Genomic DNA, 26,460 nt, shown 5'->3' on the forward strand with positions numbered 1-26,460 from the left:
AATGTTGTGCATGGATTATTCATGTCAGCTTTGTTTGCAAAGCCCTCGTCTCCACCCTTTAATCTGTCCTTTAGACATATTTTCTTACGTGTCCCTTTTTGGCATCATCTTAACTCTTTCACACTTTTTTACATTTCTTTTTAATAATTTAGGAATCCAAACATCTGATATATAACTTCAGCAGTTTCTAAGTTATATCTTTGCAGGAAAAAGATTATATTTTTTGAATGAATGATTCTATATTGTCTTTTTTAGCTACTCACCACAGGTTTTGTTCTGAGGAGGGTGAAGACAGTGGGAAGTGGAGGGCCTGAAATTAATGTGCTGTGGATGTTACAGATTGCTTAGTGACTATTGATTCCATGCAACGTGAAAGATGGAAATGGTCTCTCCTCTCTTATCCATAGAGCATTAGTACTAATCACAGATGGAATCACATTCAGAGAGGACATAGGCACTTATTTCACAAAATGTTTCACTTTGGCTGTGACTCCACCGACGTGCTGCTGAAATGACAGTGTGAGAAATAGTTTCCTCTGTGATTTTCCCTATCACAGAGCTAGATGGTAGGAAGATGGCCTAATCCATTATCACTTAGAATATGCTGTTCTATAACCTTCACCTTCAAAAAAGCCATTACGGTGTTACCTGTCTGTATTTCTGAGAAAAATATCTAGTTACTCTCATTGAAATGGGCAAAATAGTAAACCTCTGAGCCTATAATGCACAATATTGTGCTTTCTTTGAAAACCAATTCCACATAATGGGTGTGAAACCTTGCTGTTTAATCCAGAAGTGCTGGCTCAGCAGCTGTCAGGTGTTTGGTATTCACAGGACTAAAGCTTCCCCCACTCTCCACAATGGGTCTGTATTTGGTACAGCCGCACACATTACCTGGGCAGACATAAACATGCATGTCTCAACCCAAAGCCCACTTCTCTGTCCTCGCCATGTCTCGCCCCACCCCTCCAAAAAAGAATTATAAACAAAATCCCAGTAGTTTTTCTAGATTGGAATAGATTTCTGGGTACACTCTGGGGAAGGGTGCAGAACAAGTCATCCGTGAAGAGGAAGGACAAAGGACAGAGGAGACCTTTCAAGAAGAACAAGTCATGAGCCAAAGATGTGTGCATCTTCAAGCAGAGACTCTGACTACTTTAGTTCCAGGCTGTCTTTTCAAGGATGTTGATATAGTGAATAGCCTTGGAAGACAAAGACAGTGTCACTTTGTGGAAGATGATCAAAACATCTTAACTGTTAAATATAATGAAGATAACATCACCTCCTGGGAGGCTTACCACCCATTCTAAAAGATTTGAGTTTCCTGATCTTAGGATGCCTTTCCTGTTAACACAACCCATTGCACATCCAGGTGTCAACTGGCCCTCTGCGCATTGCCTTGTGGGAACTGGGGCTCGAGAAGCTGCCATAAACGTTACTACTGTAGCTAAGCTATTGCTGTAAACAATAAAGTCCTTTATCTCTGACCCAGGAGTCTTATGTCTTCTGTTAGCATCCATCAAATTGTGTCAGGCTATCTTGTTAGCTTGTATGTAGGGTGAAATTTCAGACCCTTTATAGTTCTTGACAATCACTAGACAGTATTAAAACTTTTATGACATTGGAAGGACTGACACTGACACAGAAGGATGATCTCTTACAAAGCATGAGAAAGGAGTTTGGGGGGCATGGCTTCTAGATATAGTCAGATTGCCATTCTGTTATAATTATTTCTGTGTCTCTTCTGACCAGCGATTCTCACTTTTATGAGAGTGAGAACCGACAATTCTGTGAACATATACTCAAAATCACATATGAATATACACACATTTTGTGCAATATTTTAAACATTTGTGGGTCCCTTAAAGACGTTAATTGGCTGTACATCAGAACCCCTGGTTTGAACTGATACTACTTAAGAGTTAGAATCGAAGTCATACTACTCACAACATACTGGCACTCAACTAATGCTTAGAGAAGGGCACAGGAATACATTTGAGAAATAAATAAGTAAAAGAGAAAACTGAAGACTTCAGGAGTATAGTACTCCAAAATATGAAACCAAAGAGGACACTAATTTGGGGGGGGGATAATAAAGGAGGTCCCAATAATTCTCTAGGACAAATAACAATGTAAATGATTTCAGGAAGATAACCAGATTCAGACAAGGTGACTAAGAACATTGATTCTACAACCAGATTATCTGGGTTCAAATCCTGACTCTTCCACTTGCCAGTGACGTGATCTTGGGCAGCAATTTAACTATTCTGTACTTCAGTTTCATCATCTGCACAACTGGTACACAGTACCTACCATAGTATGATGCCTACTGCCTAGGAAGTACTCAATGAAAGATAGCTGTTATGGTAGTGTCTTGATATTAAAGCACAGGCTGTGGGCTTGTAATTTTGGTGTTTTGGTGTAATAATGCTACTGCTGTATAGTAGAGACCACCAAAACCTAAAGGAATAAGACCAACTAATGGGTTGCATATTGGCAAAGTTAAAAAAAAAAACAACAAAGGAGGCAGAGACTATATGATCCTAAAATATAAACTTGAGTGGAAGTCCAGGAACCTCACAGGAAAGAAGGGATTAGAGACCATTTGAGTCTTAAAGAGAAACCACCGGAAATTTGCCTATGGCTCTCTCATACATCACACTATGTCCCACAGTGCTTGCTGAAGGTAACCGTCCAGATTCACTTCTTTACCCACTTCCTTTCTTTTTCTTTCACCTAATCATTTGATCCTTGGCCTTCCCTAGCTTTTGATACAGCCTGCCTTTAGCTCCTCAGTTTTTTGGCAAAATGCTGAGATTTCTACTTCTGTCTTATTGAACCAGCGTCCCCTGTCGGAACACCACCTTCAGCATCCTCTGCAGCCCCAGTGTGGGATGTCTTCATACCTCCAACCCCATCTTGCCAGTTCAAACAACATCTAGCTTCCAGGTGGGTCTGAACAACACAGGCCTCTTGGTCCAGCAAAAGGTATGGATGGGGCTTCTTCAAAGCAAATTACAAACCTGGAACAGGGGGAGGACATAGCTGGGCAGGGATGTCTCAATTAGCTAAGCTTGAGAAATACTACCTCTTCTAAAGAAGTGGGGCCAAAAAGTTCTTGCGTGGCTCAACAGTGAGAGGAAAGTCTGAGGGCGATGGCCGTCACGCTGGCCACCGAGTCTGTGACACGAGAGCCGTAGAATGTTTTGGAAGAACCTGTTTGGGTTCAAGAGAAGAGGGAAAATGCTGGGTGTTTTTACTTTGGGCTAATTTCAGAAAGAACAGAGCTATAATCAACCCCTTCTGGTTTATAGGAAACTGTAAACAGGAAAGTTACCTTAAAATGCATAGTACGCTTTCAGAGAATATAAGTATGGATGAGGAAGAAATAAGGAGTTGGGGGGCACTGTAACTAGACGGCTCTCGGATCAGCAAAGACAAAGGATGTATCAAATGATGGGAGTAATGGGCCAAACTGTTGATGAAGCGAGCATGTGGCACAGAGCAGTGCCAAGTTAGCGAACGCACCAGAGAGAAATATATTTTATGGAAAATACTGTAACTATGAAATGTACCTGAAAGAGAACAAATACATTACTCAATAGCTAGAGGATGATCTTAACAAATGCCAGAAAGAAGACAGACCATCTTATTTTGATTTTTGCTTCCATATTTCTCACCAAAGGCATGCTTCATAAACTAAAGTATCAGAAAGACTCAAAGCCGAAGATACCAGACATTTCAAGAGCTCACTTAGCCTCTTGAAATTTGTTCAAGGGGTCAGATTGCTCAAGGTGAGTTATATCTCATGACCTGGAAATAATCTGTAGATGAGATTGTGAAACTAGAATTAATAATCTTTTTGAGATATCGCAGAAAACCAGAGCAGTGACAGAACAGTGCAGACAGGCAGCCATTGATCCTGATTTTCAAAAAGATGGATTCAGATGAGGTCAACTTTGCTCTCAGGCAACTTTCTGGATCTGTTCTGGAATGAATTATTGATGGGAGGGCCTAGAGCACTGGTCCCAAAGGGGAGGCAGGGTACTCAAGAAAACCAACCTCATTTTCTTTTGAGAAAAGATTTCTAGACTGAGAAACTAGTCAGTGTCATTGACACAGTACTGGGGCTTTCCCAAGGCACTGGACAGTGTCTGCCCACCCTCTGTGGAGGAGATGGAGAAAGGTAAATGCATAATGCCAAGAAGGGTTTGTACTTACTCCGAGCAACAGTTCAATGTTAACAGTATTGATTAATTTTCTTGTAGTTCTCCACTTGGCTTATTCTGATCAATATTTTAATCAATGATTTGCCTTCAGAGTGAAGGCAATGTTTATCAGCTTTGCAAATAATAGAGTAAAAGTTTAAAAGAATCTTGAAAGGATAGAATGCACACATAAAATTTATAGTAAGAATTTAAAAGTTTCCAAAAGGACAAAAAGAGGAAACACCACTTAAAAAGTCATGAGGCATTTCAAATAATTGCCAGCTTATGAGTCATAAATGATTTTTTCCTAATTCCTAAGAATCTCTGATGTCATAAGCATGAATAGTACTCAAGTAACAACTGTAGCACCAACAGCCACAATGAAAAATATTAACAAACCAAAAGGTCATTGCTTCTTTCGGTTAGTTCTAAGTACATAATTAAAAGATATTTTAATTACTACTATTTCCAAACATCATTCCAATAACGTGGCAATTGCATCGAGTCGCCCATGCAAAGACTGTTTCGATAAGCATATGCTACCTAAACATATATTACACTAAAACGATCGGAAACAGTTGGTTTGCTGCCAATTTCCATCGTAGTCATATGGAAAATTCACTTTACTTTCTGGCTGGCTGCCTTAGTTTCCCCTCCTGCTAAACAGGGTGGATAACACTTGCCAACACTGCTGGAGAGGCATGGATCATAAAGAGCAACAAATCAATCTTTGTCAAGCCCTTTGGCTTAATTCCTTGGAGGGAAATGCTTAAACACCCTGCTCCTCTGGCTCAAGACAAATCTCATTCTACAGTGTAAGAGGCTCATGACTCACCAGCCAAGCTTCCCATTACCTGCTCTCTGGTTCCGTAGCGGAGTGTAGATGCTCATCACCATACCTGGGGTGCAGGGCCTGCGCTGGGTGCTGTGGCCTTCAGCAATTCTTTCCTAACAGCAAAGAACACAGCCGATCCAGCCTGAAAGCTGAGGGGCGGGAAGCTCTCAGAAATGAATCAGAGGCTCCCGGCCGGTACTGCCAATGGTGGCACAGGCCTGGCAGGTTCCAGCTGGGCGCTATGATTTGTTCACATTGAGGATGCCAAGGGACGCTTTCTGGGAAGAGAGTCCATTAAGGTAGTTGGGAAAGGAAGTCATCACAGTCAACCCAGGGCTTACCTTCAATGGTAGGGCTTGGATTCAACCAAGACACTGAGTATATATGAGCTTTTATTTTATTCTCTCCCTCATTCTGCTACCTTCTGAGGGGAGGGAAGAATTTGAATTGTGAGGATTTATTGTAAAGTCTTCTGTCCATAAAGAAAGTCCAGCTTTTTTACTTCTCATTTCTTGTGCTAATGTTGGAGGGTTCTCTGGTGTTTCATTCACTTTGTCACATTTTTTTTAACTAAGGCATCTTTAATACATGAGTTTTTAAAAATCCTATACAAATCCAGCCCTGAGACTAATGTGTCCAGCTGTTTGCCTCTGATGGTATGAGGGGCTTCATGGGGCAATAAGACAAATAGGCTGGTGACATTCCTCCCCTCAGCCTCTGGCCCAGTGGTCTGGCAGCAACATTTATGGCACACTAATTCCTTCTGGTGTGGGAAGTACTTTTAGAACAAGACATAATCCTTACACCCAAAGTGTTTATAACTTACTATGGGGGATATTCAACACAGACAGCCTTCATTAAAGACTATTACATAGCATGCTAAATTCAAATATTCAAATCACCAAAGTATTTTTTTTCTGGCTAGAATTAGCAGCATGCCTGTTTACACAGACTAAACATAGACTGTGTAGCCTTGTTTTTCTCATTTTATTATAGGAATCAAGATAAATGTGAATTACCTGCTTTCGGTGTCTTTGTGCACAAGAGCCAAACAAAAATCTTTGCCATGAAGTGGGATAGAGGAAAAGTTACACAAATGCAAGAAAGACTGCAAAGTTTCCAAAGTTTCTTATTTGTTTTGCTTTCCCAACAAACACAAGGATGCTGTTTTTCTTCAGGTAGAACAACAAATTGAGTTCAGGGTCTGAATCACGCTCAATGACTTGTGCAGAGGAAATAATTCTATAGAATGAGGCAGTTTTCTGGTGGCCCATTATTTCTGAATACATAGTTAAGAGTCATTTAGGATATGTTTGTTGATCTTGTTTGCCTGAATTGCTCAAATACCATTCTTTGCAATTATAAAATAATGTAACACTGTATTATAGTTAGTTTTATTTCATCAGGACCAAGGGTTGGCTTTGTTTTAGAAGATAACCAGCAAGAATCTGCATTCTAACACAACACTGGTTTGAGGTAAATAATAAAAGGTTATGAAATATTGAATACTTATAAACTTAAAAATCTTTAGGTCACACAGTTGAGTAAGAACATTTTAATGCTCATTGCTACCTGCAGAACATGTTCTTTGTTCTTCACTGACATTTGCAAAGTTAAGAAAATAAGACCTTGGCAACAGTAGATAAAGAGCATTATTTCATCACTCACAGGAAAACACTGGCACAACCTACTGCCACTTCCGGCTAGTGAAAAGATTTTCGAAGACTTGCTACCTCCTTAGGAGAGGGAACACGGCACAGAGGAAAGAGTACAATTTTGGAAGCAGATAGGTGAAAAGCAAGGTCCCTCCAATGCCTGCTAGCTGAGCAATCTTGAGTCTGTTATAAAACTGTGCTGAGCCTCCATTTCTTGTACAGCCCTGTGGTGGTGCAGGCTCCATTTCAAATTGGTTAACTCTTCCCCTTTGTCAGTGGTGCTGAAACTGAAACAGGGTTGCCCTTCAGGTGGAGTGTCAAGGACAGTGAAAAGCAAAGAGCACGTCCCATTTATGAATTACGTTTTAGGCAGAGGCGGATTAAGATCGGTTGAGGCCCCGGGCGCAGAAGAAAATATTGGGCCCCTTAAAAAAGAAAGAGAGAGAGAGGGAAAATAAAAATAGATGTTAACTATATTTTTAAATAAATAAAAAATATGATGTACTACTAATTAATGTTAAAATTGCACATATGAAACCTAACTTGATGTTGTTAGAAAAAAGTGTGAAGTTGTGGTTTTGCGGGGCCCTTCAGAAGTCGAGCCCCAGGGCGCGTGTGCCATTAAATCCACCTCTGGTTTTAGGAAAATCTCAAAAGTTGAAAGCAAAAGTGGCCAGAAAATTATTTTGCCCGTTCTCATAAGTGATACAAGAATCTCTGCTTAAAGGAGCAACATATTAAAATGTAAACTAACTGTGAAATGTATTCCTAGCTTTCCGGTATGGTTTCTCTTCTATTCTTGCTTATCAAAATTTTGTAATTCTTTGCAAGTGGCCTGAAGGTTTTACTCTCATGTGTGTTTGTGGTGTTGGTGGTGTTTCAAGGAGACAGAAGGGAAGAAGGGAATAGGGAGGAAGAGAGAGATGAATAAAATTGTAATAAAGAAAAGTGGATGCCTAACACTTAGATGAATACAAACACAATTACAAAATGTAGTCATAAGTCATCAACACGATCAGGTGCTTTCCACCTAAGGATCCTAATACCTTTTATAAGTAGATTCTCTCTCCTGTGTGTGCTCTCTCACACACTCTCTTTCTTTTCCCCAGGAGAACTAGAAATATGAATTGATATGAGTTTTTCAGTCAGAGAGCAAATCACCAGCTCACACACTCATCACCTGAATAAACATCTACTTTTCTACCATGGTTCCTTTCTCTACACGAATTTAGAAAAGGCAGTGTGGCAAACTCTACCTTTCTTCTGTTCATAAAGAAAACAACTTCATTTGACTTCTTAGAATGGACATTATGCTAAAATAATTGGCTGAAAGTTGTGAAGTCTTATAGAAAGTACCTATTGCTGTGTCCACCTGAGAAATTTGCCAAGATGCTCTAGTGGAATGACGGACAGCCAGCCATGGGGGGTAAGGTGATTCTGTCCTGTCCCCTGAGTGTGTTCCTCCGATCAAATCCTGTCTCCCTATGCTGCCAACCCTCTTACGTCGCTATCATCCTCCGCTAACTCCAGTTTCCTCCTCCCTTATGCCAATTTGGTATTTCAAATCTCAATCTTATTTTTACACAATGCACACTTCTCCCTGCCCTGGAGGTGAGCCACTGGAATAAAATTTCTTAGAGTCAGCAACAAAAGCCTTCTTCAGTCAATGAACTGGAACTGAATCATGTAAATGTAATGAATTCAGGCACATTTGCAGGTGTTACATGTGTTTGTTTACTAACTTGTTTTAAATTTAAAAACTAATGCATTTTTTAATTTAGAAATTAAGTTTAATGGGGTGACATTGGTCAGTAGGAATACATAGGTTGCAGGTAAACATCACTATAGCGTTGGAACTGCGGATTGCATTGTGTGCCCATCGTCCATTTTCCATCACTGTTTACTCCCCTCCCCCCACATTCTTCCCTCTGGTAACCACTTCACTTTTGTCTAATGTATATTTTTAAAAACTAAGAAATGCAAAAGCCTATAAAGTAAAAAGTGAATATCCTTTACAGTTCATATTACTAATAAAACTATTTAGAAAATTGCCTTTCACTAGACAGTATCATTTCTGTTGGTGGATACAAGCCAAATCTGAATCATAAGCAGTCATCATTTTCTATTCCATTCAGCTGGATAGGTTTAAGGGACAGAGTAATGGAGAATATCTTCGAGAGGAAGCCAGTTAGTGTTTATACCATTTAAAATATGATTTCTAAATTGCTTAAGCATATTTATCAAAATCTAAATGGGACATTTAAAATCAGCATCATATAAAAGCAATACTCTGTGAAATGATTTCTGAATGGTGCAAATTTGTCTTTCAGACCTAGCATCTTTGAGCATAAGAATGGGATAGATTACTATTCTGAAAGATTCATCCGCTTTTCTCCAGAAGTTTGGGCTTGATTCAAATGGGTATATTCCAAGGAACGTAGGATCCAGGTTTGTCTCTTGGAATCTAGAATAAAAGGACAAATTTGTAAGTTTGCGTTTGGAAAACGTCTGTGGTGGGTAAAAAATAGCAGAATATAAAACAGGATAAAAACCACTCAGAGGGTGACAGGAACAAAACGAGAGGTCTTGCAATGACAGCACGACAAGTGTGGAGAAACCTAGGAGAAGACGAAGCTTCGGGTGGGACAGAGCCCCTGTGAGAGTCATCATCCCATCTTGAAGATGGACAGATCAAAAGTGGATCCGGGCTGTATTTCTCCAGAGTGAAGAGGTGATTCGTGGGTTAGGAACAGTCATAAGAGGGGCCACAACAGCCAGGATGACAGGCAGTACGGAGGGGGTCTCCCCTTAATATAGGAATAAACAAGGAGTAACTTGTTTACAGTCAGAAAGGTGACTGGGAAGGACATGAATTCCTCCCAAAATTAAAAATCCCGTCACTGTTTCAGTGTCCAAGGAGAGGTGCGAAGTTTGCTCGACAGGGATGCGGATGTAGGTGGGATTGCTGCCACTGGGGGTTGGAAAAGGGCCCTTCGAGGGCATGTGACTCAGATCAGGAATTGCACACACTCCGGTGCCTAACTGGCGTGGCCGGAGAGGTACTGCTGGAGCAGCCCATATCCTTGGCCTGGGTGTCACAGGCTCAGGGCACGGTTTCTGAACCTCTATTCTGGACCAGTGTGTCCTGGGAAGAAAACAAAACCAGGAAGGAGCATATACCTGATGATAAAAAAATAAACCTTCCTTTTTGAGTGGGACAGAACTGAACCCCCGTGCAGGCCAGCCAGGGCCAGGCTGGTAGAAAGATGCTATTCAAGGGTAGCTCTGCTCTTCTGCTCAAGTGCCCTTGGGATTCCTGTCACCTTTTCTTCCATGAAAAACAGCTATGGTGGGTTCATAAAACTTGACCACAAGAACAGGGGGCAAAAATTCATAATTTTATGAGCAGAACATACCATTTTTGTGAACTTGTCTTCACAGGCCATTCTAATCCTCTCTGGGGTCAGTGGACTATTGAGCGTAAATGGTCCAGACAGGCCTCTCTCCTGCCGTGCAGCCTTCACCGCGTCATGGATGGCAAAGAACACCGAACACCCCAGGAACATCCCGGACTCTCCCAGACCCTTGCAGGGGAACAAGTGAACTAGATTATGACTCTCTCTCTCGCTGTGTGTGTGTGTGTGTGTGTGTGTGTGTGTGTGTGTGTGTGTGTGTATACAGGCAGTTTCCAGCTTGCAAACAACATGGATTCTGTAGGTTTATTCTTAAGTTAAAACAGGTATATTTACCTATTAGATGCAACTTAGATGGATGTTTGTCATAACATAGTATTCAGTTTTACATTTCTGCACATATAAATACTTAAACATTTTTGAACCTACAGAACCTATCTTGTTCGTAACCCAGGGACTACTGGTATTTATGTATGTATGTGTGCATCTATAAGTAATATGTGCATATATAAAATATTATATATATGTGTAACTTTTTCCTTTAAAAAAAGTAGTTTATTATTTAAACCCAATATTCCCATTCTTAGGATTATAGTTTAAGAAATGATTCCAAACAAAGGAGATATAGGTATAATGATGATTACTGCAAAGCAAAAATTCAGATGTAAGCTAATGGTAACACCAGTTTGTGTAGGAGTCTGTGGCGTATTTTTAAAAAATTTATAATGTTGTTAAATTATTTTATATTTTAAATTATTTTTTATTTAGAAAATTAATTTTAAGAGGGTGACATTGATCAATAAGTGTATACAGATTTCAGGCAATCATCACTCTATCATTTGAATAGTCAGTTATATTGTATATCCATCACCTAAAATCAAATCATTTTCTATCACCTCATATTTGTCCCTCTTTATACCCTTCCCCCAGCCTTTTTCTTCTACAATTCTGGTAAAAACCCCAAACAACCAAGAGATGAATGTAGCTTTTCCCTCCCTGCACAAGTATACATAAATATGCATTTATTCATAGAGCATAGCTTACCTTAGATGAATACAGGGTATTTGAGTTTTCAGATGGAGGCAAGAAAGAAACATGAAACTCTGTGGGGGTGTCCCGGATGGTGGGGATTTTATATTGGTTTGGACCACGAGTGTACAGGACACCCTGAGGAGAATAATGCAGTTCCTCAGTTGTATAAAGTCCCATGCCTTGAATAAATGCACCTTCAACCTGAGGCAAAAGAAAAAAAATTAGAATTTCCATGCATGCGAAAATACAGTCAACAGTAGCATTTCAACTTCATGCTATTTATCTGAATATTTATAATACAGTGCAAAAGAGATTTCAGTATGTCTTGGAGAATGTCTCTGAGAGTTTACTTAAAAGTTTACCTAAAAGCATGTCTAAACATCTTATGAACACTAAGTTCAAAGTCAAAGGCCTTGAGTTCAAATCTTAGCTTGACCTTAAAGTATCAAGGACTCTAGAAGAGGACTCAGAAAGCTGGTAGCTCAAATGCCCTCATTTCTTCTTCCAGATAAAACTCTCTCTGACTGATGTGTTCGCAGACCCCGGCATACGAGGACAGGCTCTCAAGGCTCTAGAAACGGTCATCACGTCCTAACGTCCTTGTTCCCGAGCTGGCTGGCCTCACATCTCCAGACTCAGTTTCCTCACTTGTAATAAAAAGGGTCTGAACTGTGTGTTCCCCAGTTCTTAGATGTGCTAGACTTTTGAATATTTATGTAAAATGGCTTGTGATCTTTCAATCTTGTCAATTACCTTATATTTAAATTAAAATGTCTGTGGACAAAATAGACTACCTATCAATACTGCTGCTATTGTTTGATCTTTGTTATCCCTGCCCAACTTCAAACTCTTTGAGGTGAAAGCTCGTCATATGCCCGTGGCTCAGCACTTAGCACTGCATTTTAATTCTGCTCCAGATGTGTGGGGCTCACCCCTCACCTCTACGCTTAGTCCTCCCTCATTCAAGCTCCCCAGTCACAGGCTGTATGTTTCTTCAAACACTACCCAAAACACCTTTGCCTGCTTCTCTCTTTTTTAGAAAGATAGAGGGGGGGGAGGAAGGGAGGGAGGGAGAGAGGGAGGGAGGGAGGGAGGGAGGGAGGAAGGAAGGAAGGAAGGAAGGAAGGAAGGAAGGAAGGAAGGAAGGAAGGAAGGAAGGGAGAGAGATGATAAGCATCAACTTATAGTTGTAGCACTATAGTTGTTCATTGATTGCTTCTCATACGTGCCTTGACTGGGGGGCTCCAGCTGAACCAGCAACCTTTGGGCTCAAGCCATGGGATCATGTTGATTGTCCCACGCTAGGCTGGTGACCCTGCACTCAAGCTATATTAGCCCATGCTCATGCCGGTGACCTCGGGGTTTCAAACCTGGGACTTCAATGTCCCAGGTCAACGTTCTATCCACTGGTTAGTCTGCCTTCCTTTTTTAATCAACAAGAGAAGTGAGTTCTGTGGCTGGTCTGAACAGAAAGATTCTGACTACAGGGGTAGAAAAGTAAGATGATGCATAAACTAGATGGAATGTTTCTCCCGAACATCCCTATAGCAGTTTTGGCTTTTACAAAGAGAAGTGAAGGAAATCAGTCACACATACCTGGCCGATATCAAGGGCTGGATTTATACTGTAGCCAGCATCCATGACAATGTCTGTTCTGATGTTCTAGTAATAAAAAAAAACAAAATTGTTTACTGTGATGAACACAACTTAGGGAAAGAAAGCTGAGAAATAGTTCCCACCAGGATGGCATTGATATAGAACTTTTCTTTGGGCTACATTATATTTCAGGAGAAAGAAGCAATATTTTATGTCACGCAGTTTATTATGCATAAATTTCAGAGTTATACAAATACGCCTAAACAGCTTAAGCACTGATTATTTTTATTGGAAATAATAGGAGAGAAAAAGTATTTACTTGACTTTGATTCCAGCTGAGTGATGTAACATACTGAATTTAATCCACTACGATGAGCATAAGATAAAATGTCCATGGTCTTTGTGATCCTTGTTGGAAAACTTTGTGGCAACCGTATAACCCAACACCCAGAGTCCAACCGGCTGCCCGATGTTTACTGAATCATAGAACTCACGGTGCGTCAGCAAAAATGATTTTCAACTGTTATCTGCTGTTCTAGATTTTTCCTTTTTAGAGCAGAAGAGAGAATAAATCTAACATTGAAACTTGGTGACTAAAAATTATCTGAAAACCTACAAATGAGGAGGAGTAGAGCAGGCTCAGCCAGGGTGGGGCTAACACTTTTGCTCTCCAGCAAGTTTGTACCTTCTTTTATGTGACATACGGTCTCATAATGGCCATGACAAACAAATTCTACTTAAAATTATTAATAGAGCAAAGGAAACCTACGAGTGTCCTTATTTGAAGAGGGACTTTCACCTAACATTTTTCTTATGAAAATTAGATAGTGAGCTAGAATGTTCGACTATAAGAAATCTTCAAGCACTCGTCTCTCTTACTTGAAGACACAATGAAATATAAAGTTCTCTTTGACACCAGTTAGTAAGGTTGGCGCCTCCCATGAGACAAGTGGCCTCAAGTGGAGAGCAGGGGAGTTACTCTCAAGTCTGTGGCGTTTATGAGGGTTTTTCTTTCAAAGCTGTGAGCTAACTACTGTTTCTCATTGGCCTTTGACCGAGTTAGAGAGAGGGGCTTTAGTTGTAATTGCCAGCCTCTCAGATCTCCAGCCTCAATGGTCTCTACGTCCTAGTTTCATAAGGATGAAGCTTTGGCTTGTCCCCTCCTGGTAAAAATACCAGGGTTGGTTTATGTGACCATTAGGATATGGCAGAAGTAATAGTATGTCACCCCAATATTAAGTTATAATTAGTCTGGTTATATTATATATAATCTGTCTTGTTAGCAGAGTATGGATGCTTATGAAATCCTCAAGAATGTCATGTGATCACTGTTAGATTCAGGGAGTACTGGGGCTGCCAAAGAGTGTAACTATTGAGGGAACAGGGAGTGTTGCAAAGGGTGTAACTATTGAAGGAACAGTAAGTGCTGATATGGCTCCTGTGAGGCTGAGAACAAAGAAGGTCAGAGACCCTTATCAGAAGTTTATGTTTGAAATTCGCCACTAAGCTATGCCGGCCCCTGTTGCTATGCCAGCCCCTGTTGCGTATGACCTCCCTAGCCAATAGCTAAACTGCCACATCTGACTCTGTACTATGCTTGCTCACTTAGGATATATAAGGGCCTGGCTGTAAGCTCCAGGTGCGGCTCCCATTTACAGCTCCTGTGAGCACGGTGTCTCCGGACATCTCAGGAGTTCACCCCTGCGCAGGTTAAACTGGCCAATAAAGTAACATCTTAACTCCTGAAAGTCTCCGACGTTTGTTCTCGTACCCGGTGGATGCTACAATCACATGTCACAAAAGCGGTCACCAGGGCCAGTTGTCCCAACAGTCTACATGAAAGCCCCCTTTAGGTTGTGTTTCTTCCCTGAAGTAGCTTCTGTCCTTATTCCCTCTCAAAGGGCCAGGGAGATAGAGAAGAGAGACCACTGGTTGTTTTCCGTGAAAGCAACCATAGCACCAAGGCAATGGCAGAGCTTCTACTTTCTTCTGGTAACACAGAGAAATTATCTTTAGGTCAAATACATGGTGCTTCCACAATGCTCCGATAGATAGGAAACATGGAATTCAGGTGTATCTAGAAGACCCAACTGGTACTGACCTTATAAGCTCCTGTCAGGCAGTCTATTTCCACCTCGGAACAGGCGGCTCCGTAAACAAAGTATTCGAAAAAGTGGCCTTCGCCTGTTTCCCAGTTCATGTTTGACTCATAACCCCTGGAGAAAAGAGAATTCTTGAGGAATGATGTTATGTGATTATCTCTTAATTGCAGATGTGATCACTAAGCAGGCCCATTAGGAGCTGAACTTGATCCGTATGTGCTGTAAGCCAGAGGAGAAGACTTGTACAATGATGTGTCAGCACATAACACACACAATATATGTGTTGAATAAATCAGTCCTTACTTACTTCTTATTAAATTTGTCTTGTTTGATAAAAAGCATCCAATTTCTCCCTACCAATGACTCCTTATGCCTGGAAGTTAACTTTCACACTATGATTATCCATCCAATGGCTTTGGCCTAATATTGGCTCAGGTAATCCTATTGTCATCAGATTGGGGAATTCCACTTGTATTTTACACAGAACACTACTTCAAAGACTCACACTGGCCTGTTTATTTGTCTTTCTGGCTCTAGGATTTAGCCCCCTGTGTGAGGGATCAGGCCGGTGGCTGTCTCTGTCCTGCTTTGAGACTACTCCAATCTCCCCCATCAGCTCATCTCTAAGGACACCAAATGAATGTCGCGGTCAAAGAGAAGCATAGGTATATACCCCAAAACCTCAGAAACATTGATACGTGAAGACACATGTAGCCCCATGTTCATTGCAGCACTGTTCACAGTGGCCAAGACATGGAAACAACCAAAAAGCCCTTCAATAGAAGACTGGATAAAGAAGATGTGGCACATATACACTATGGAATACTACTCAGCCATTAGAAATGATGACATCAGATCATTTACAGCAAAATGGTGGGATCTTGATAACATTATAAGGAGTGAAATAAGTAAATCAGAAAAAAACAAGAACTACATGATTCCATACATTGGTGGAACATAAAAAATGAGACTAAGAGACATGGACAAGAGTGTGGTGGTTACCAGGGGTGGGGGGAGGGAGGACATGGGAGGGAGGGAGGGAGAGAGTTAGGGGGAGGGGGAGGGGCACAGAGAACTAGATAGAGGGTGGCGGAGGACAATCTGACTTTGGGCGAGGGGTACGCAACATAATTTAATGACAAAATAACCTAGACATGTTTTCTTTGAATATATGTACCCTGATTTATTAATGTCATCCCATTACCATTAATAAAAATTTATTAAAAAAAAAAAAAAAAGAGAAGCATAGGCCAGCAGCTCGCTAGCACATTCGACCCTTTTTCCCTCTGCTCCCCCAGCCTGGAGGTGGCCATGACAAATGCTCCCAGCGCCTACTCCTGATAGCCAGCCAGTGCCCTGGCACACCGGTGACAGCTGGCAAAGTGCAAAAATCAGGCAAGCCTCTGGATCACCCTGCTCTCTGATGGCTTTCACTCTCCATTAAATAACTAGATAAATTAGCTTCCAAAGGATGTGAGTTCTAGTTGTTCCACATCTTGATAACACATAATTATTGTCAAATTTGTTTTCTTTTGCCATCGAGAAAGTATAAATGGTGTTTATCTTTTTATGGGTTTGATTTGCATTTTCAAACTTTGTTTCTTCACTTAAAGGATACACTGAGGTTTTCACAAAAGGTCAGCCAGTGCTGTGGGTTCCTGCCAGTCTTCTGCACTAACCCCAGAGAACCCTCTAGAACTAACTACCCAGTATGATCTGAATCATCAATTCAGCTGTATTTTATTTGCGTGCCTACTTTTCCCAATAAAAGCCTTTCTGGACATGCGGATAAAATAGCAGCTAAATGTTCTTTATATCAGTGGGTCACTCGTAGGCACAAAATCAATTGGTGCCAAAACCGCAAACAGAAGTGAAAATGTCCCTCAAGATGCCCTTGCTATTTTCCATAGCACATGACCGGAGGCACTGTTTACCTGAAGTATCCAGTAGCTGAGAGACTAATGCTTTCCGCAAAAGCAGCCTGCGCCTGTGAAAGAAGGGCATCATATGACACAATAAGGATGTCTAAAATGAAAATGACTTGAAACTTCAATTTTAACTTTAGTACGTGTTAAATCAAGCTCTCAGCAGTGATGACCAGGAAGAGCCAACATTAATGTATTCCTGTCGGCATTCTCCATCTCCACAGGCACTTGTGGTTCACTGCCTGCAGTAACAGCAATCGTTCAGTGCCTCTCACTGTGGTCGATGAGGCCACGGGTGCTACACTTACAGCCTGGACTAGGCGGGGCAACTCATATTCTGCTTGTAACAACTTTCACTCAGTCATCTGGAGAAACTAAGCCTATTAACGTGGAGCATTTCAGGAAATGGTGGATGGTTGGCTGTTTAGTTTTAACATTATATATCCATAACAGTCATAGGTGAGGGGTAATATTTTGCTAAATTGTATCATTTAATACAAAAGTTCTCCTCACTTTGCAGTACGAACAGTTGACTAATAGGGAAATGGGGGTTAGGTCCAAGTCCTCAAGTCTGAGAAAGAAAATCTGAGAAGTATAATCATTATAGAAGAAAGTGGGCTGGATGGCAGCATTTCATGCCAGGGGAACACTGACCCTTTCGTACCGCATCTGACCTCTGTGAGACGGTATTTCTCCAACCAGACCTTCTCAGCCTTCCTGGGCCCTGGGCCCAGGCAGCACAGAGCAGGGAGCAGAAATAAATACGCCCCAAAGGACTGAGAGCTCCCTAAATATGAATTATGGAATGAGTCCTAACTCTATGGAACAGAAGAAACCATTTCTGAGTAATATTTCCCAAGTGTTATTTCCTCCAGACCAATACTTTCTATGTGACATTCTATAACAGTCATCATGGCACATACTCCTAGCCTTTATTGATTTCCATTCCATATCATCTGGTACTTTAGAGCCTATTGCTCTGAAAATTCTGTTCATTGACTTTAGAATGTGCGTTTTCTCTGCCAACTACAACATAAGTAGATCAAAGGGAGCAGTTGAGGATTTTCATCCCATTCCAACTATTGGTTGAATATATACCCAATGATTTGCTTTCTTATTTCCAAATAACTGTTTACATGGTTTTCAGTTTTAAGGAAGAAGAAATGGGAAGTGTTTTCTTCCCGTTTTAGGAATAGTGGAACCCAAAGAAAGAGAACAAACAGATTTATAGTTATTATCTAGAAAATACCTAGGTTCCATAGGGAGAAATTTTAATTAATTATTGCTTAAAATAAGAGTTGTGATAGAGTATAATCAATAATATTGAAGTAACTATCTATGGTGTCAGATGGAGACTAGATTTATTGGGGTGCTCACTTCGTAAGCTATATAAATGCCAAATCACTATGTTATTAAAAAAGAGTTTCTACTGTATAATTTCAATTTTAAAAAACTATAGACCAAGCAACTGATCTCTAGTGACAGAAAGCAGATTGACATATTTGGGGATCGTGGAATGGGTATGGGAGGGAGGGAGAAGTGGGCATGCATTACACAGGAACACTACAAATCTTTTGGGAGTGATGAATATGTTCATTATCTTAACTGTGTTGAAGGCTGCATACGTATGTACATATCGCAAAACTTAAATTATACACTTTAAATATGTGCAATGTATTTTATGTCAATTATACAGGTTTTTAAAAATTTAAAAAGTAAATATATTAAAACATTTAAAAAAAGAGTTCTGGACAGACTAACCATCGTTTTCTCTGACATAGGATTTTCCCAGATGTGAGGGTTCTTCCATCACATCATGACAGAATTTAAACATGCGGAGACTTTCCGAAGGGCCTCTACTTGTTACCACGTAACTGCAGTACCTGTTAACGCGCTCTTTCCACTGATAACTAATTCACACTTATCTTTCACCCCCTCCCCGTCTTTCTAACAGAACACAAAGTGATTCTCACCCAGTCCTTCCACGTGCCTCGAGGGTTCTTGCTGATGATGGGTGCAAGGCGCTTTAGGAGAGTTTGACAGGCATCCTAGGGATTATTTTTTAGTTAAAATTATTATCATAATTTCGTGCAAACACCGATATCAAAAACGCATGCTATGTGCCATTACAAAGGCTTATTTAAGAGACTCAAGAACATGGAAAAAGAAGGAACCAATCCTATAAGAGGTAACGTGACAGACTTCACGGGGTGGGTTGAAGTGTGACTGCCTAGGATGGGTGCCGTGCTAAGAGGTAGGATTTACCAGAAAAACTGTTGGCAAACCACCAGCCAGTATTCGTAAACAGCATTGTCAGGTTTATTTTGTGAGAAGGTCACTCCGACCACAGGAAAGCAGAGTGAAAGGCAACGGCACTAGGGTGGAGAGAGAGCCTGCCGCGTGCTGGCAGCAGAGGTGAGTCTGTACAAAGCAACCACATTACCGGAACACGGAGTGGATAGACAGAGGCAGTATTGCCTCGAGTTGAACTGACCTGCCGACCACTGAGCTGTCAGGAGTGATGGAGAAAGAGAGGTGGGTTTCCAGCTCAGGAGAGCGACTGGGTGTTATACTGCCCATTGAGCCTGAGGCTGGGGGAAGGGCGGTGCTCACCGAGAGAGAGTGGCAAGGAGATAAGAGCTGGATTCATTCTCAAACCTTCTGAGTGCCACCCACACGTTGGTCCTGATGGTGTTAATGGTGTGAACACCACTGCTACGATTCTTACCTTGACTGCCATCCCATTGAAATCTGCCACCACAGATCCTCCGGAGACATTGGCATTAGGGATGGTTTCCGTGCTTGTTCCACGCAGGTGGACATTGGACAGCGGCATCCCTAATTCACGACTGGCCACCTGGATTTTAGAAGAGAGCCCCCCCCCCACCAAATACTTTGGTTGGTCACAGACCCATGAATGTGCCCACATGGTAGAACATATGTGAAGCCCTGATATGCCCAGTGGGGATTAGTGGGCAGAATCACAAAAAGTTTCTCCTTATAAAAACCCTGTAGCTAGTCTGGACCCCAAGCCCTGAGCACATTTTCTCTTTTATCAGGAAGAGAAAGCAAGGTCCCAGGCCAAGGTAGAAAGAAGTGCTTTATGCCTTTGTCATCATGAAATCAACACATGTGAGGCCTCGCCTACACTGCATTCTGTAGAATTCTAGAAAAGCCAGCCTTATCGGAGAAGAGATGCCTTATCCACATTTTTGGAAGTGCTCCGGGAAGAGAGGACTTCTGAGAAAGAACAGTGGCCTTGTCAAAGCGGCGGCGCACACAGGACCGCAGGAGGGGAGGGTGCTGGCCGCGCACACAGGTCCGCAGGAGGGGAGGGTGCCGGCCGCGCACACAGGACCGCAGGAGGGGATGGTGCCAGGGCCGCGCACACAGGACCGCAGGAGGGGAGGGCGCCAGGGCCGCGCACACAGGACCGCAGGAGGGGAGGGCGCCAGGGCCGCGTACCCAGGACCGCAGGAGGGGAGGGCGCCAGGGCCGCGCACACAGGACCGCAGGAGGGGAGGGTGCCGGCCGCGCACACAGGACCGCAGGAGGGGAGGGCGCCAGGGCCGCGCACACAGGACCGCAGGAGGGGAGGGCGCCAGGGCCGCGTACCTAGGACCGCAGGAGGGGAGGGCGCCAGGGCCGCGCACCCAGGACCGCAGGAGGGGAGGGCTCCAGGGCCGCGTACCCAGGACCGCAGGAGGGGAGGGTGCCGGCCGCGCACACAGGACCGCAGGAGGGGAGGGTGCCGGCCGCGCACACAGGACCGCAGGAGGGGAGGGCGCCAGGGCCGCGCACACAGGACCGCAGGAGGGGAGGGTGCCGGCCGCGCACACAGGACCGCAGGAGGGGAGGGCGCCAGGGCCGCGCACACAGGACCGCAGGAGGGGAGGGGGCCAGGGCCCAGGACCGCAGGAGGGGAGGGTGCCAGGGCCGCACACAGGACCGCAGGAGGGGAGGGTGCCAGGGCCGCTGGCCAGCACCGGGGCCAACGGGCTGCTTTGTTCTTCTTGCTTTCGGTGCTGGGGAGCAAAATCACATTACTAACTTCAGCTGATCCAAAAGTCTCCTCTTTCTGCAAGCAGTACAGCTTCATATATAGAATTTATTCAGAGCTGTGATAAGGGCAGGGTCCTATGGAGTCTCTCTGTACTGTTGATTTTCAGAAGATCGTCTACACAAAATGCATAAGCTTAGAAAATAAAGGTCTGGTGGCCCACTAAAGAAAACACTGAAGTCTCACCCCCAAATGGAAACAGATATGACCAGACAATTCTCAAGTGACTAATAACATGAAAGAAAAATATCTATTCAATGTCTCTCTAATCAGAAAAATGCAAATTAAAGCAATAAGAAGGCAGTATCAATCACCTATTGATTTATTTAAAATTTGTAAACAAATCATAACATACAATGTTGGTGAGTGGTGTCATGAGATGGCTACTTTCTGGAAAACAATTTAGTAATATGTTTCAAATGATTTAAGATACGTCCTGTGACCAGTAATTCCTTTTATGATAATCTATTCTAAGAAAATATTCATTGATTTGATCACGGGTTTATGTAAAAATATTCACTGAAATGTTCATCAATCGGGGAAAGTTAAATCAATTATATCTACGCCCACATGCAGCCATTACATATCATGCATGCAAAGAATTCTTAATGGCAGGAAGAAGTGCTCACTCTATGTAAGGATAGGTGAAAAACAAGGATACAAAATTATATAACCAGAATGTTAGCAATTTTTGGAAAAAGAAAAAAAAGTCAAGAAGGGAAAGAACCCCAAATAGTGATTATTACTAAATGATGACATTGTGAAAGATCTCCTAAAAAAATAATTATTTGCTTCTTACAAATGTTTTATAACCTATATTATTACTAGTATGGTTAGTAATGTAAATAGTTTGGGGAATGGTTAGATGGTTAGTAAAATAGAAACAGTACCTAAAAATCTAAAGTAAACGAGCCAAGAGAAAACCGGTGAGGTTTGGTTAGAAACACCAGATGTGATTTATATTATCAACTGTTTAAAGCCCTTACTATAAAAAGCCAGAGATAGCATAGCACATCACTTTTGTTGTTCAGCAAAGGTTTCAAAAAGACAACCCACTTGTTATTCTATCCACAGAAAGCGGCAAATAACCCCACAGCCTTGTTCAGCAAGAGGACAACCCGAGACTCTTCTGCCACATTCTTTTAAAAGGGTCAGTCACAAACCGGCTTGTTTACCCAGTTTCTGCTAACAGCTTACCAGTTTAAGTAGTCAAAGCTAGAGTCTCCTTTTTATTTTGGATCAGAGAATGCCCATTCACAGTTTCTTTCTCACATACATATCTATAAGCACACATACAAGTTCATCTGATTATTGGCCTTCTTACCTGAATCATTTTAGTGTGGACACCTTGTCCCATTTCGATTCCACCATGAGTCACCAGCACAGACCCATCCAGATAAATGTGAACCAGGGCAGAAGCCTAAACAAAAAAGATACAATTTCCATGATCTTTTTGGCTGATATTATCATATGTCTTTCCAGTTAAAAAAAAAAAAATTTCCCTGGAAAGGATCCCCTCTCTTCTGTCTCCTGCCAAAATTTACAGACACTTTTCCTATCGCCCAGGGATCTCTGAGCAAAGCCAGCGCAATGCTGGGGCATCTGAGGATCTCCCACGAGAGGCCAGACTGCTGCTGGACAGCTTGGAGTCTGGGGCAGCACTGTATTCCTTAAGCTATTATTTCATCGTTGAGACTTTCAAGCTTACTGGTACCTTTCAACGATGCCCTGACATGGGTGGAGCAACAATTTAGGTTTGGGACTTTTGGGGGAGCAGAAGGGGTGTCAGTTTTAACATGCAAAGTTAAATGTAGATAGTTTGGGGAACAAGGAGAATTATTTATGTCAACACACATTCTCACAGTTGTAGATTGTTATAGAGAAGCAAAAATGAAAATCCAAGTAAGAGGAAACAGAAAGACATTAATTTTTTTTTTCACTGCAAAATGAGCTAAGCCCACTCTAAATTATCTTGGCACAGAATTACAGAGCTTTAGTTGAAGGGGAACTTGGAAGAAATCTTATCTAACTGAACAGCTCCCCACAGGGATCCAGAAGGAACCAAACTGCTGACAGAATCAAAGGCTGCTGAAACCAGAAACATCCAAACTCTTAAGCTAAACACATTTTACAATTAACAACAATATGCCATCTTGCCAGTCTGCTCATGCTAAACTACTAGGGGGTATGGAGCTATCTCAGGAAACTGCAGAAAACAAGGATGGCTTCTTCACTTTGAGTCTCCAGTGTAAGAGCGACAGTAACAGCATATGGTCTTAAGAAAATGCTTCTGACGCTGCGGTTCAGGAAGGGCCATAAGGCGTAGCTTTGCAGCCATTCCACTGGGAAGTCCCATGCCCAGAGATGTGGTCTGGAACTGCCAGGGGTCACTTAAAGCTCTTTCAGTTAATTTTCTTAATACCTAAGTTCCGATCCAGAGTGACATAATTATCTAGGATTTGTAAAGGCAGGGTCTACAGAAAATTCTAGTAGCAAGCTAGTTTCCATTTAATAAAGCTAAGATCTTAATAATTATTACTCACTGAAATTACTTATAAACAGCCCTGGTCATAAGCCCAAATCAATGGACTTTGTATCAATTGCCAGGTACATTCCAAAGGAAGGATTGCATTCCTAGTTCCCCAGAAGGACCTTAATAGCCACCTGTGGGCCATAGGTCACATTTGGAGAATTGCCTCTTTACCGCTGTCCAAAGGCCTACATTACTCCAGCAAATGGCAAGCAGAAGCCTCTAACATTTAAAATAAGACACTTTGACAGTAAAAATGGTTCTGTTTACCTGGTCACGTGTGTGAACTAAGGATGCAGTGGGAAGATAGGGACATAAGGGTACCACCCTTTCTTCAAGGACAAAGGCACATACATTCGCAGCCCAAGGGAGAATTTTAGAACCTAAAGAAAGGCATCTAGCCATTATAATCAGCCCAAGGGCCTTGGGAAGATGTAGCGGAGTGTGTTTTACACTCTGTTCACACAACACTCTTGGAAACACACTCTTGGAAACACTGCCTTATGTTCCTGGCCATTTATTCTCAAAACAGTAAAGATAAGGAGTGGCATTCTCTAAGACAGCCAAGAGCTGGCTGCCCTAAGGTTGTCCATGGGGTGCCAGCTGCAGTGGCTGCTCGGGCCCGTTCTACGGCACTTCATTGCACTCTCCTAGAATGTGAGCCCCTGAAAGGGAAACCACTGTCCTAAGGCATCCTCTGGAAACAACATAGTATCTCCTACTGAGTAAGTGCTCAATAAAAGTTTGATAAGTGAATGTGCATCAGCATGGACATTCAATCTGTTTCTCAAGCTTATAGACCGTATTTGGTCTCTTTGGCTCAGCTAGCTTTTCAGAAGTTGTGAGTGAAATTCGTAGCCGGCTCATATGACCGAGTGATCATTACAGTGCATTGTGCGTTTCCTACAGTGTGTGACCCTGCTGGCAGCGAGCGGCAGTCTGCTTGCGTTGTCCAGGGCAGCATTTCTATCAAAGACTGCTGAATAATTTGTTCCTTGTGCTGCTGCTGCAATCTCCTTGGGCCATTTGAAATGTCAAATTTGGTTCAATTAAGTGGCATCACCGGATAGTTCATTGTTAGCATCACAAAAGATAATTCTACAAAGCTTCATCTACGAAATCGGCACAACTGGAGCCTTAGAACAGATGGTTCCACAGTAGAAGCTGGGGACTTAGCCTGTGAAATTTAAGTCTTCAAGCAGTGCCTGTTGGTATTGGTGAGAAGTTTGCTTTGGTCCCAAAGATTCCCAAATGTCTCAGCCATTCCAACATTTGAGCTCCTACTCTGCTCCAGGTTCCACACTGAGATATTGGGATTGCAGAAGTCAATCAGATACTGTGTGTCCTTTGGTGTTGACGGTTAGGAATTAAATATAATGTAGGTGAGCTATGTTTGACCCCTCAGCTGTTGGGAGCACAGGAGCTACTTCTGCTCAGGGAGGCAGCGTGGAATGATGGGGCACATGGGATCTGTGTCTCGACAGTCCTGAAGTCAAAGCCTTGTTCCGTCACTCACAAGGCTGAATGTCCTTGGGCAAGAGAGTGAATCTCTATGGTTTATAGAATAAAATCACAATTCCCCCAACAGACAGGGGTTCAATCAAGTGCAGGAAAAGAAATCACCCAGCCTAGGGCCTTATACATATTAGGTGCTCTGTTATCATTTCCTGTCCCTCTCTATTTGGTTTGCTTCAGAGTAGTCTTTGAGCATACGGCCTACAGGAGGCAGACTGACCGATCTCAAATTCTTTGATATTAAGCAATGACAACCATTAGATAGAGACAGCTGCCATGTCTACCGCAGCCTAATGCCCAAGGATTTCCACACAATGATGGAGATTGTTCTCCCTGTGATCTCAGCCAGCCTGCTAAAGGACAGGTAGCCTGGACTGACTGCTCGCTAGCTGCCAGAGAATCAGTTTACCTGAAAACTATGTGCCCAATTTCCCTGCTCACTATCTTTTTTCTAGTGGTATTTCCTCCCTCTTCCATCCTTTTGAATAACTTTGTTTTTGCCTTTATTCTGCAACCAAAGCCTCTTGAGTGTCTCCCTCTATCAAGTATTAGCACTTACATGTTTTTTATGCTGCTTTTGTGTGAGTTCATGAGAATCCTTTCCTTATGTTTCTGATATAACTCAACCTAGTATAGGCACACTGTAGACTCTTAATACTGGATGTATTTGTGAATAGCTGTCTCCCTCATCTGGGTAAACTGGATGTAGATGACTACACAATTCTGCATTGTTTCCGTCATTACAAACAGGCCAGAGATGAAACACCTGTAGTAAGATCACCACCTGTATTGTTTCATTGCCTCTCTGAGTTAATCTATCTGCAGTCAAAACTGCATGAAAATGATTACACTAAAGCTGAACCAGGATGGGTAAGATGGACAGATGACAATGAAAATGAGGGAAGGATCTTCCCACATGCTTTTCTTGGCCTCCTCAGCACCCAGCTCACCCACCAGTGGCCCTCACAGCTCCACCCCATTTATCCCTATTCTGTCATCACTCAACACACCTGCCACACCTTCCTCATGGCTCAGCCAAAAGTGTGAATTCTGCAAAGGAGAGTGACAATCGTTCCGAGGGCTCTGCTATCTAATCCACAAATACGTGTATATATGTGTACATATACGTAAGCATGTAGATAACAGGGGTCCCACGTCACTGCTGTACAATGAGCTAGGAGAGAGCAGTCCTTCGCCAGCTGTTTGGGATAAAGTTCATTCAAGAATGAAGAAGTGGGCCCTGGCCGGTTGGCTCAGCGGTAGAGCGTCGGCCTAGTGTGTGGAGGACCCGGGTTCGATTCCCGGCCAGGGCACATAGGAGAAGCGCCCATTTGCTTCTCCACCCCTCCGCCGCGCCTTCCTCTCTGTCTCTCTCTTCCCCTCCCGCAGCCAAGGCTCCATTGGAGCAAAGATGGCCCGGGAGCTGGGGATGGCTCTGTGGCCTCTGCCCCAGGCGCTAGAGTGGCTCTGGTCGCAACATGGCGACGCCCAGGATGGGCAGAGCATCGCCCCCTGGTGGGCAGAGCGTCGCCCCTGGTGGGCGTGCCGGGTGGATCCCGGTCGGGCGCATGCGGGAGTCTGTCTGACTG

The 26,460-nt window shown here is 42.6% G+C and overlaps 1 protein-coding gene across 1 annotated transcript in view; it reads right to left on the minus strand.

Annotated features, from left to right (window-relative positions):
* Nucleotides 1-8,466: 8,466 nt before the first annotated feature.
* Nucleotides 8,467-26,460, minus strand: part of LOC136337559 (aldehyde oxidase) — a 76,676-nt gene continuing 58,682 nt past the window's right edge. The window contains exons 27-35 of the mRNA XM_066278896.1: nucleotides 22,151-22,246; nucleotides 19,495-19,623; nucleotides 18,740-18,814; nucleotides 16,776-16,828; nucleotides 14,841-14,955; nucleotides 12,740-12,805; nucleotides 11,156-11,344; nucleotides 10,115-10,282; nucleotides 8,467-9,162 (exon numbers count right to left, since the gene is read on the minus strand). Of these exons, the coding sequence (XP_066134993.1) occupies nucleotides 9,112-9,162; nucleotides 10,115-10,282; nucleotides 11,156-11,344; nucleotides 12,740-12,805; nucleotides 14,841-14,955; nucleotides 16,776-16,828; nucleotides 18,740-18,814; nucleotides 19,495-19,623; nucleotides 22,151-22,246 (942 nt within the window). The 3' untranslated portion in view covers nucleotides 8,467-9,111. The remainder of the gene's footprint in view (nucleotides 9,163-10,114; nucleotides 10,283-11,155; nucleotides 11,345-12,739; nucleotides 12,806-14,840; nucleotides 14,956-16,775; nucleotides 16,829-18,739; nucleotides 18,815-19,494; nucleotides 19,624-22,150; nucleotides 22,247-26,460) is intronic.

The sequence above is a fragment of the Saccopteryx bilineata genome, chromosome 5 (assembly GCF_036850765.1).
Source record: "Saccopteryx bilineata isolate mSacBil1 chromosome 5, mSacBil1_pri_phased_curated, whole genome shotgun sequence".
Lineage (NCBI taxonomy): Eukaryota > Metazoa > Chordata > Mammalia > Chiroptera > Emballonuridae > Saccopteryx > Saccopteryx bilineata.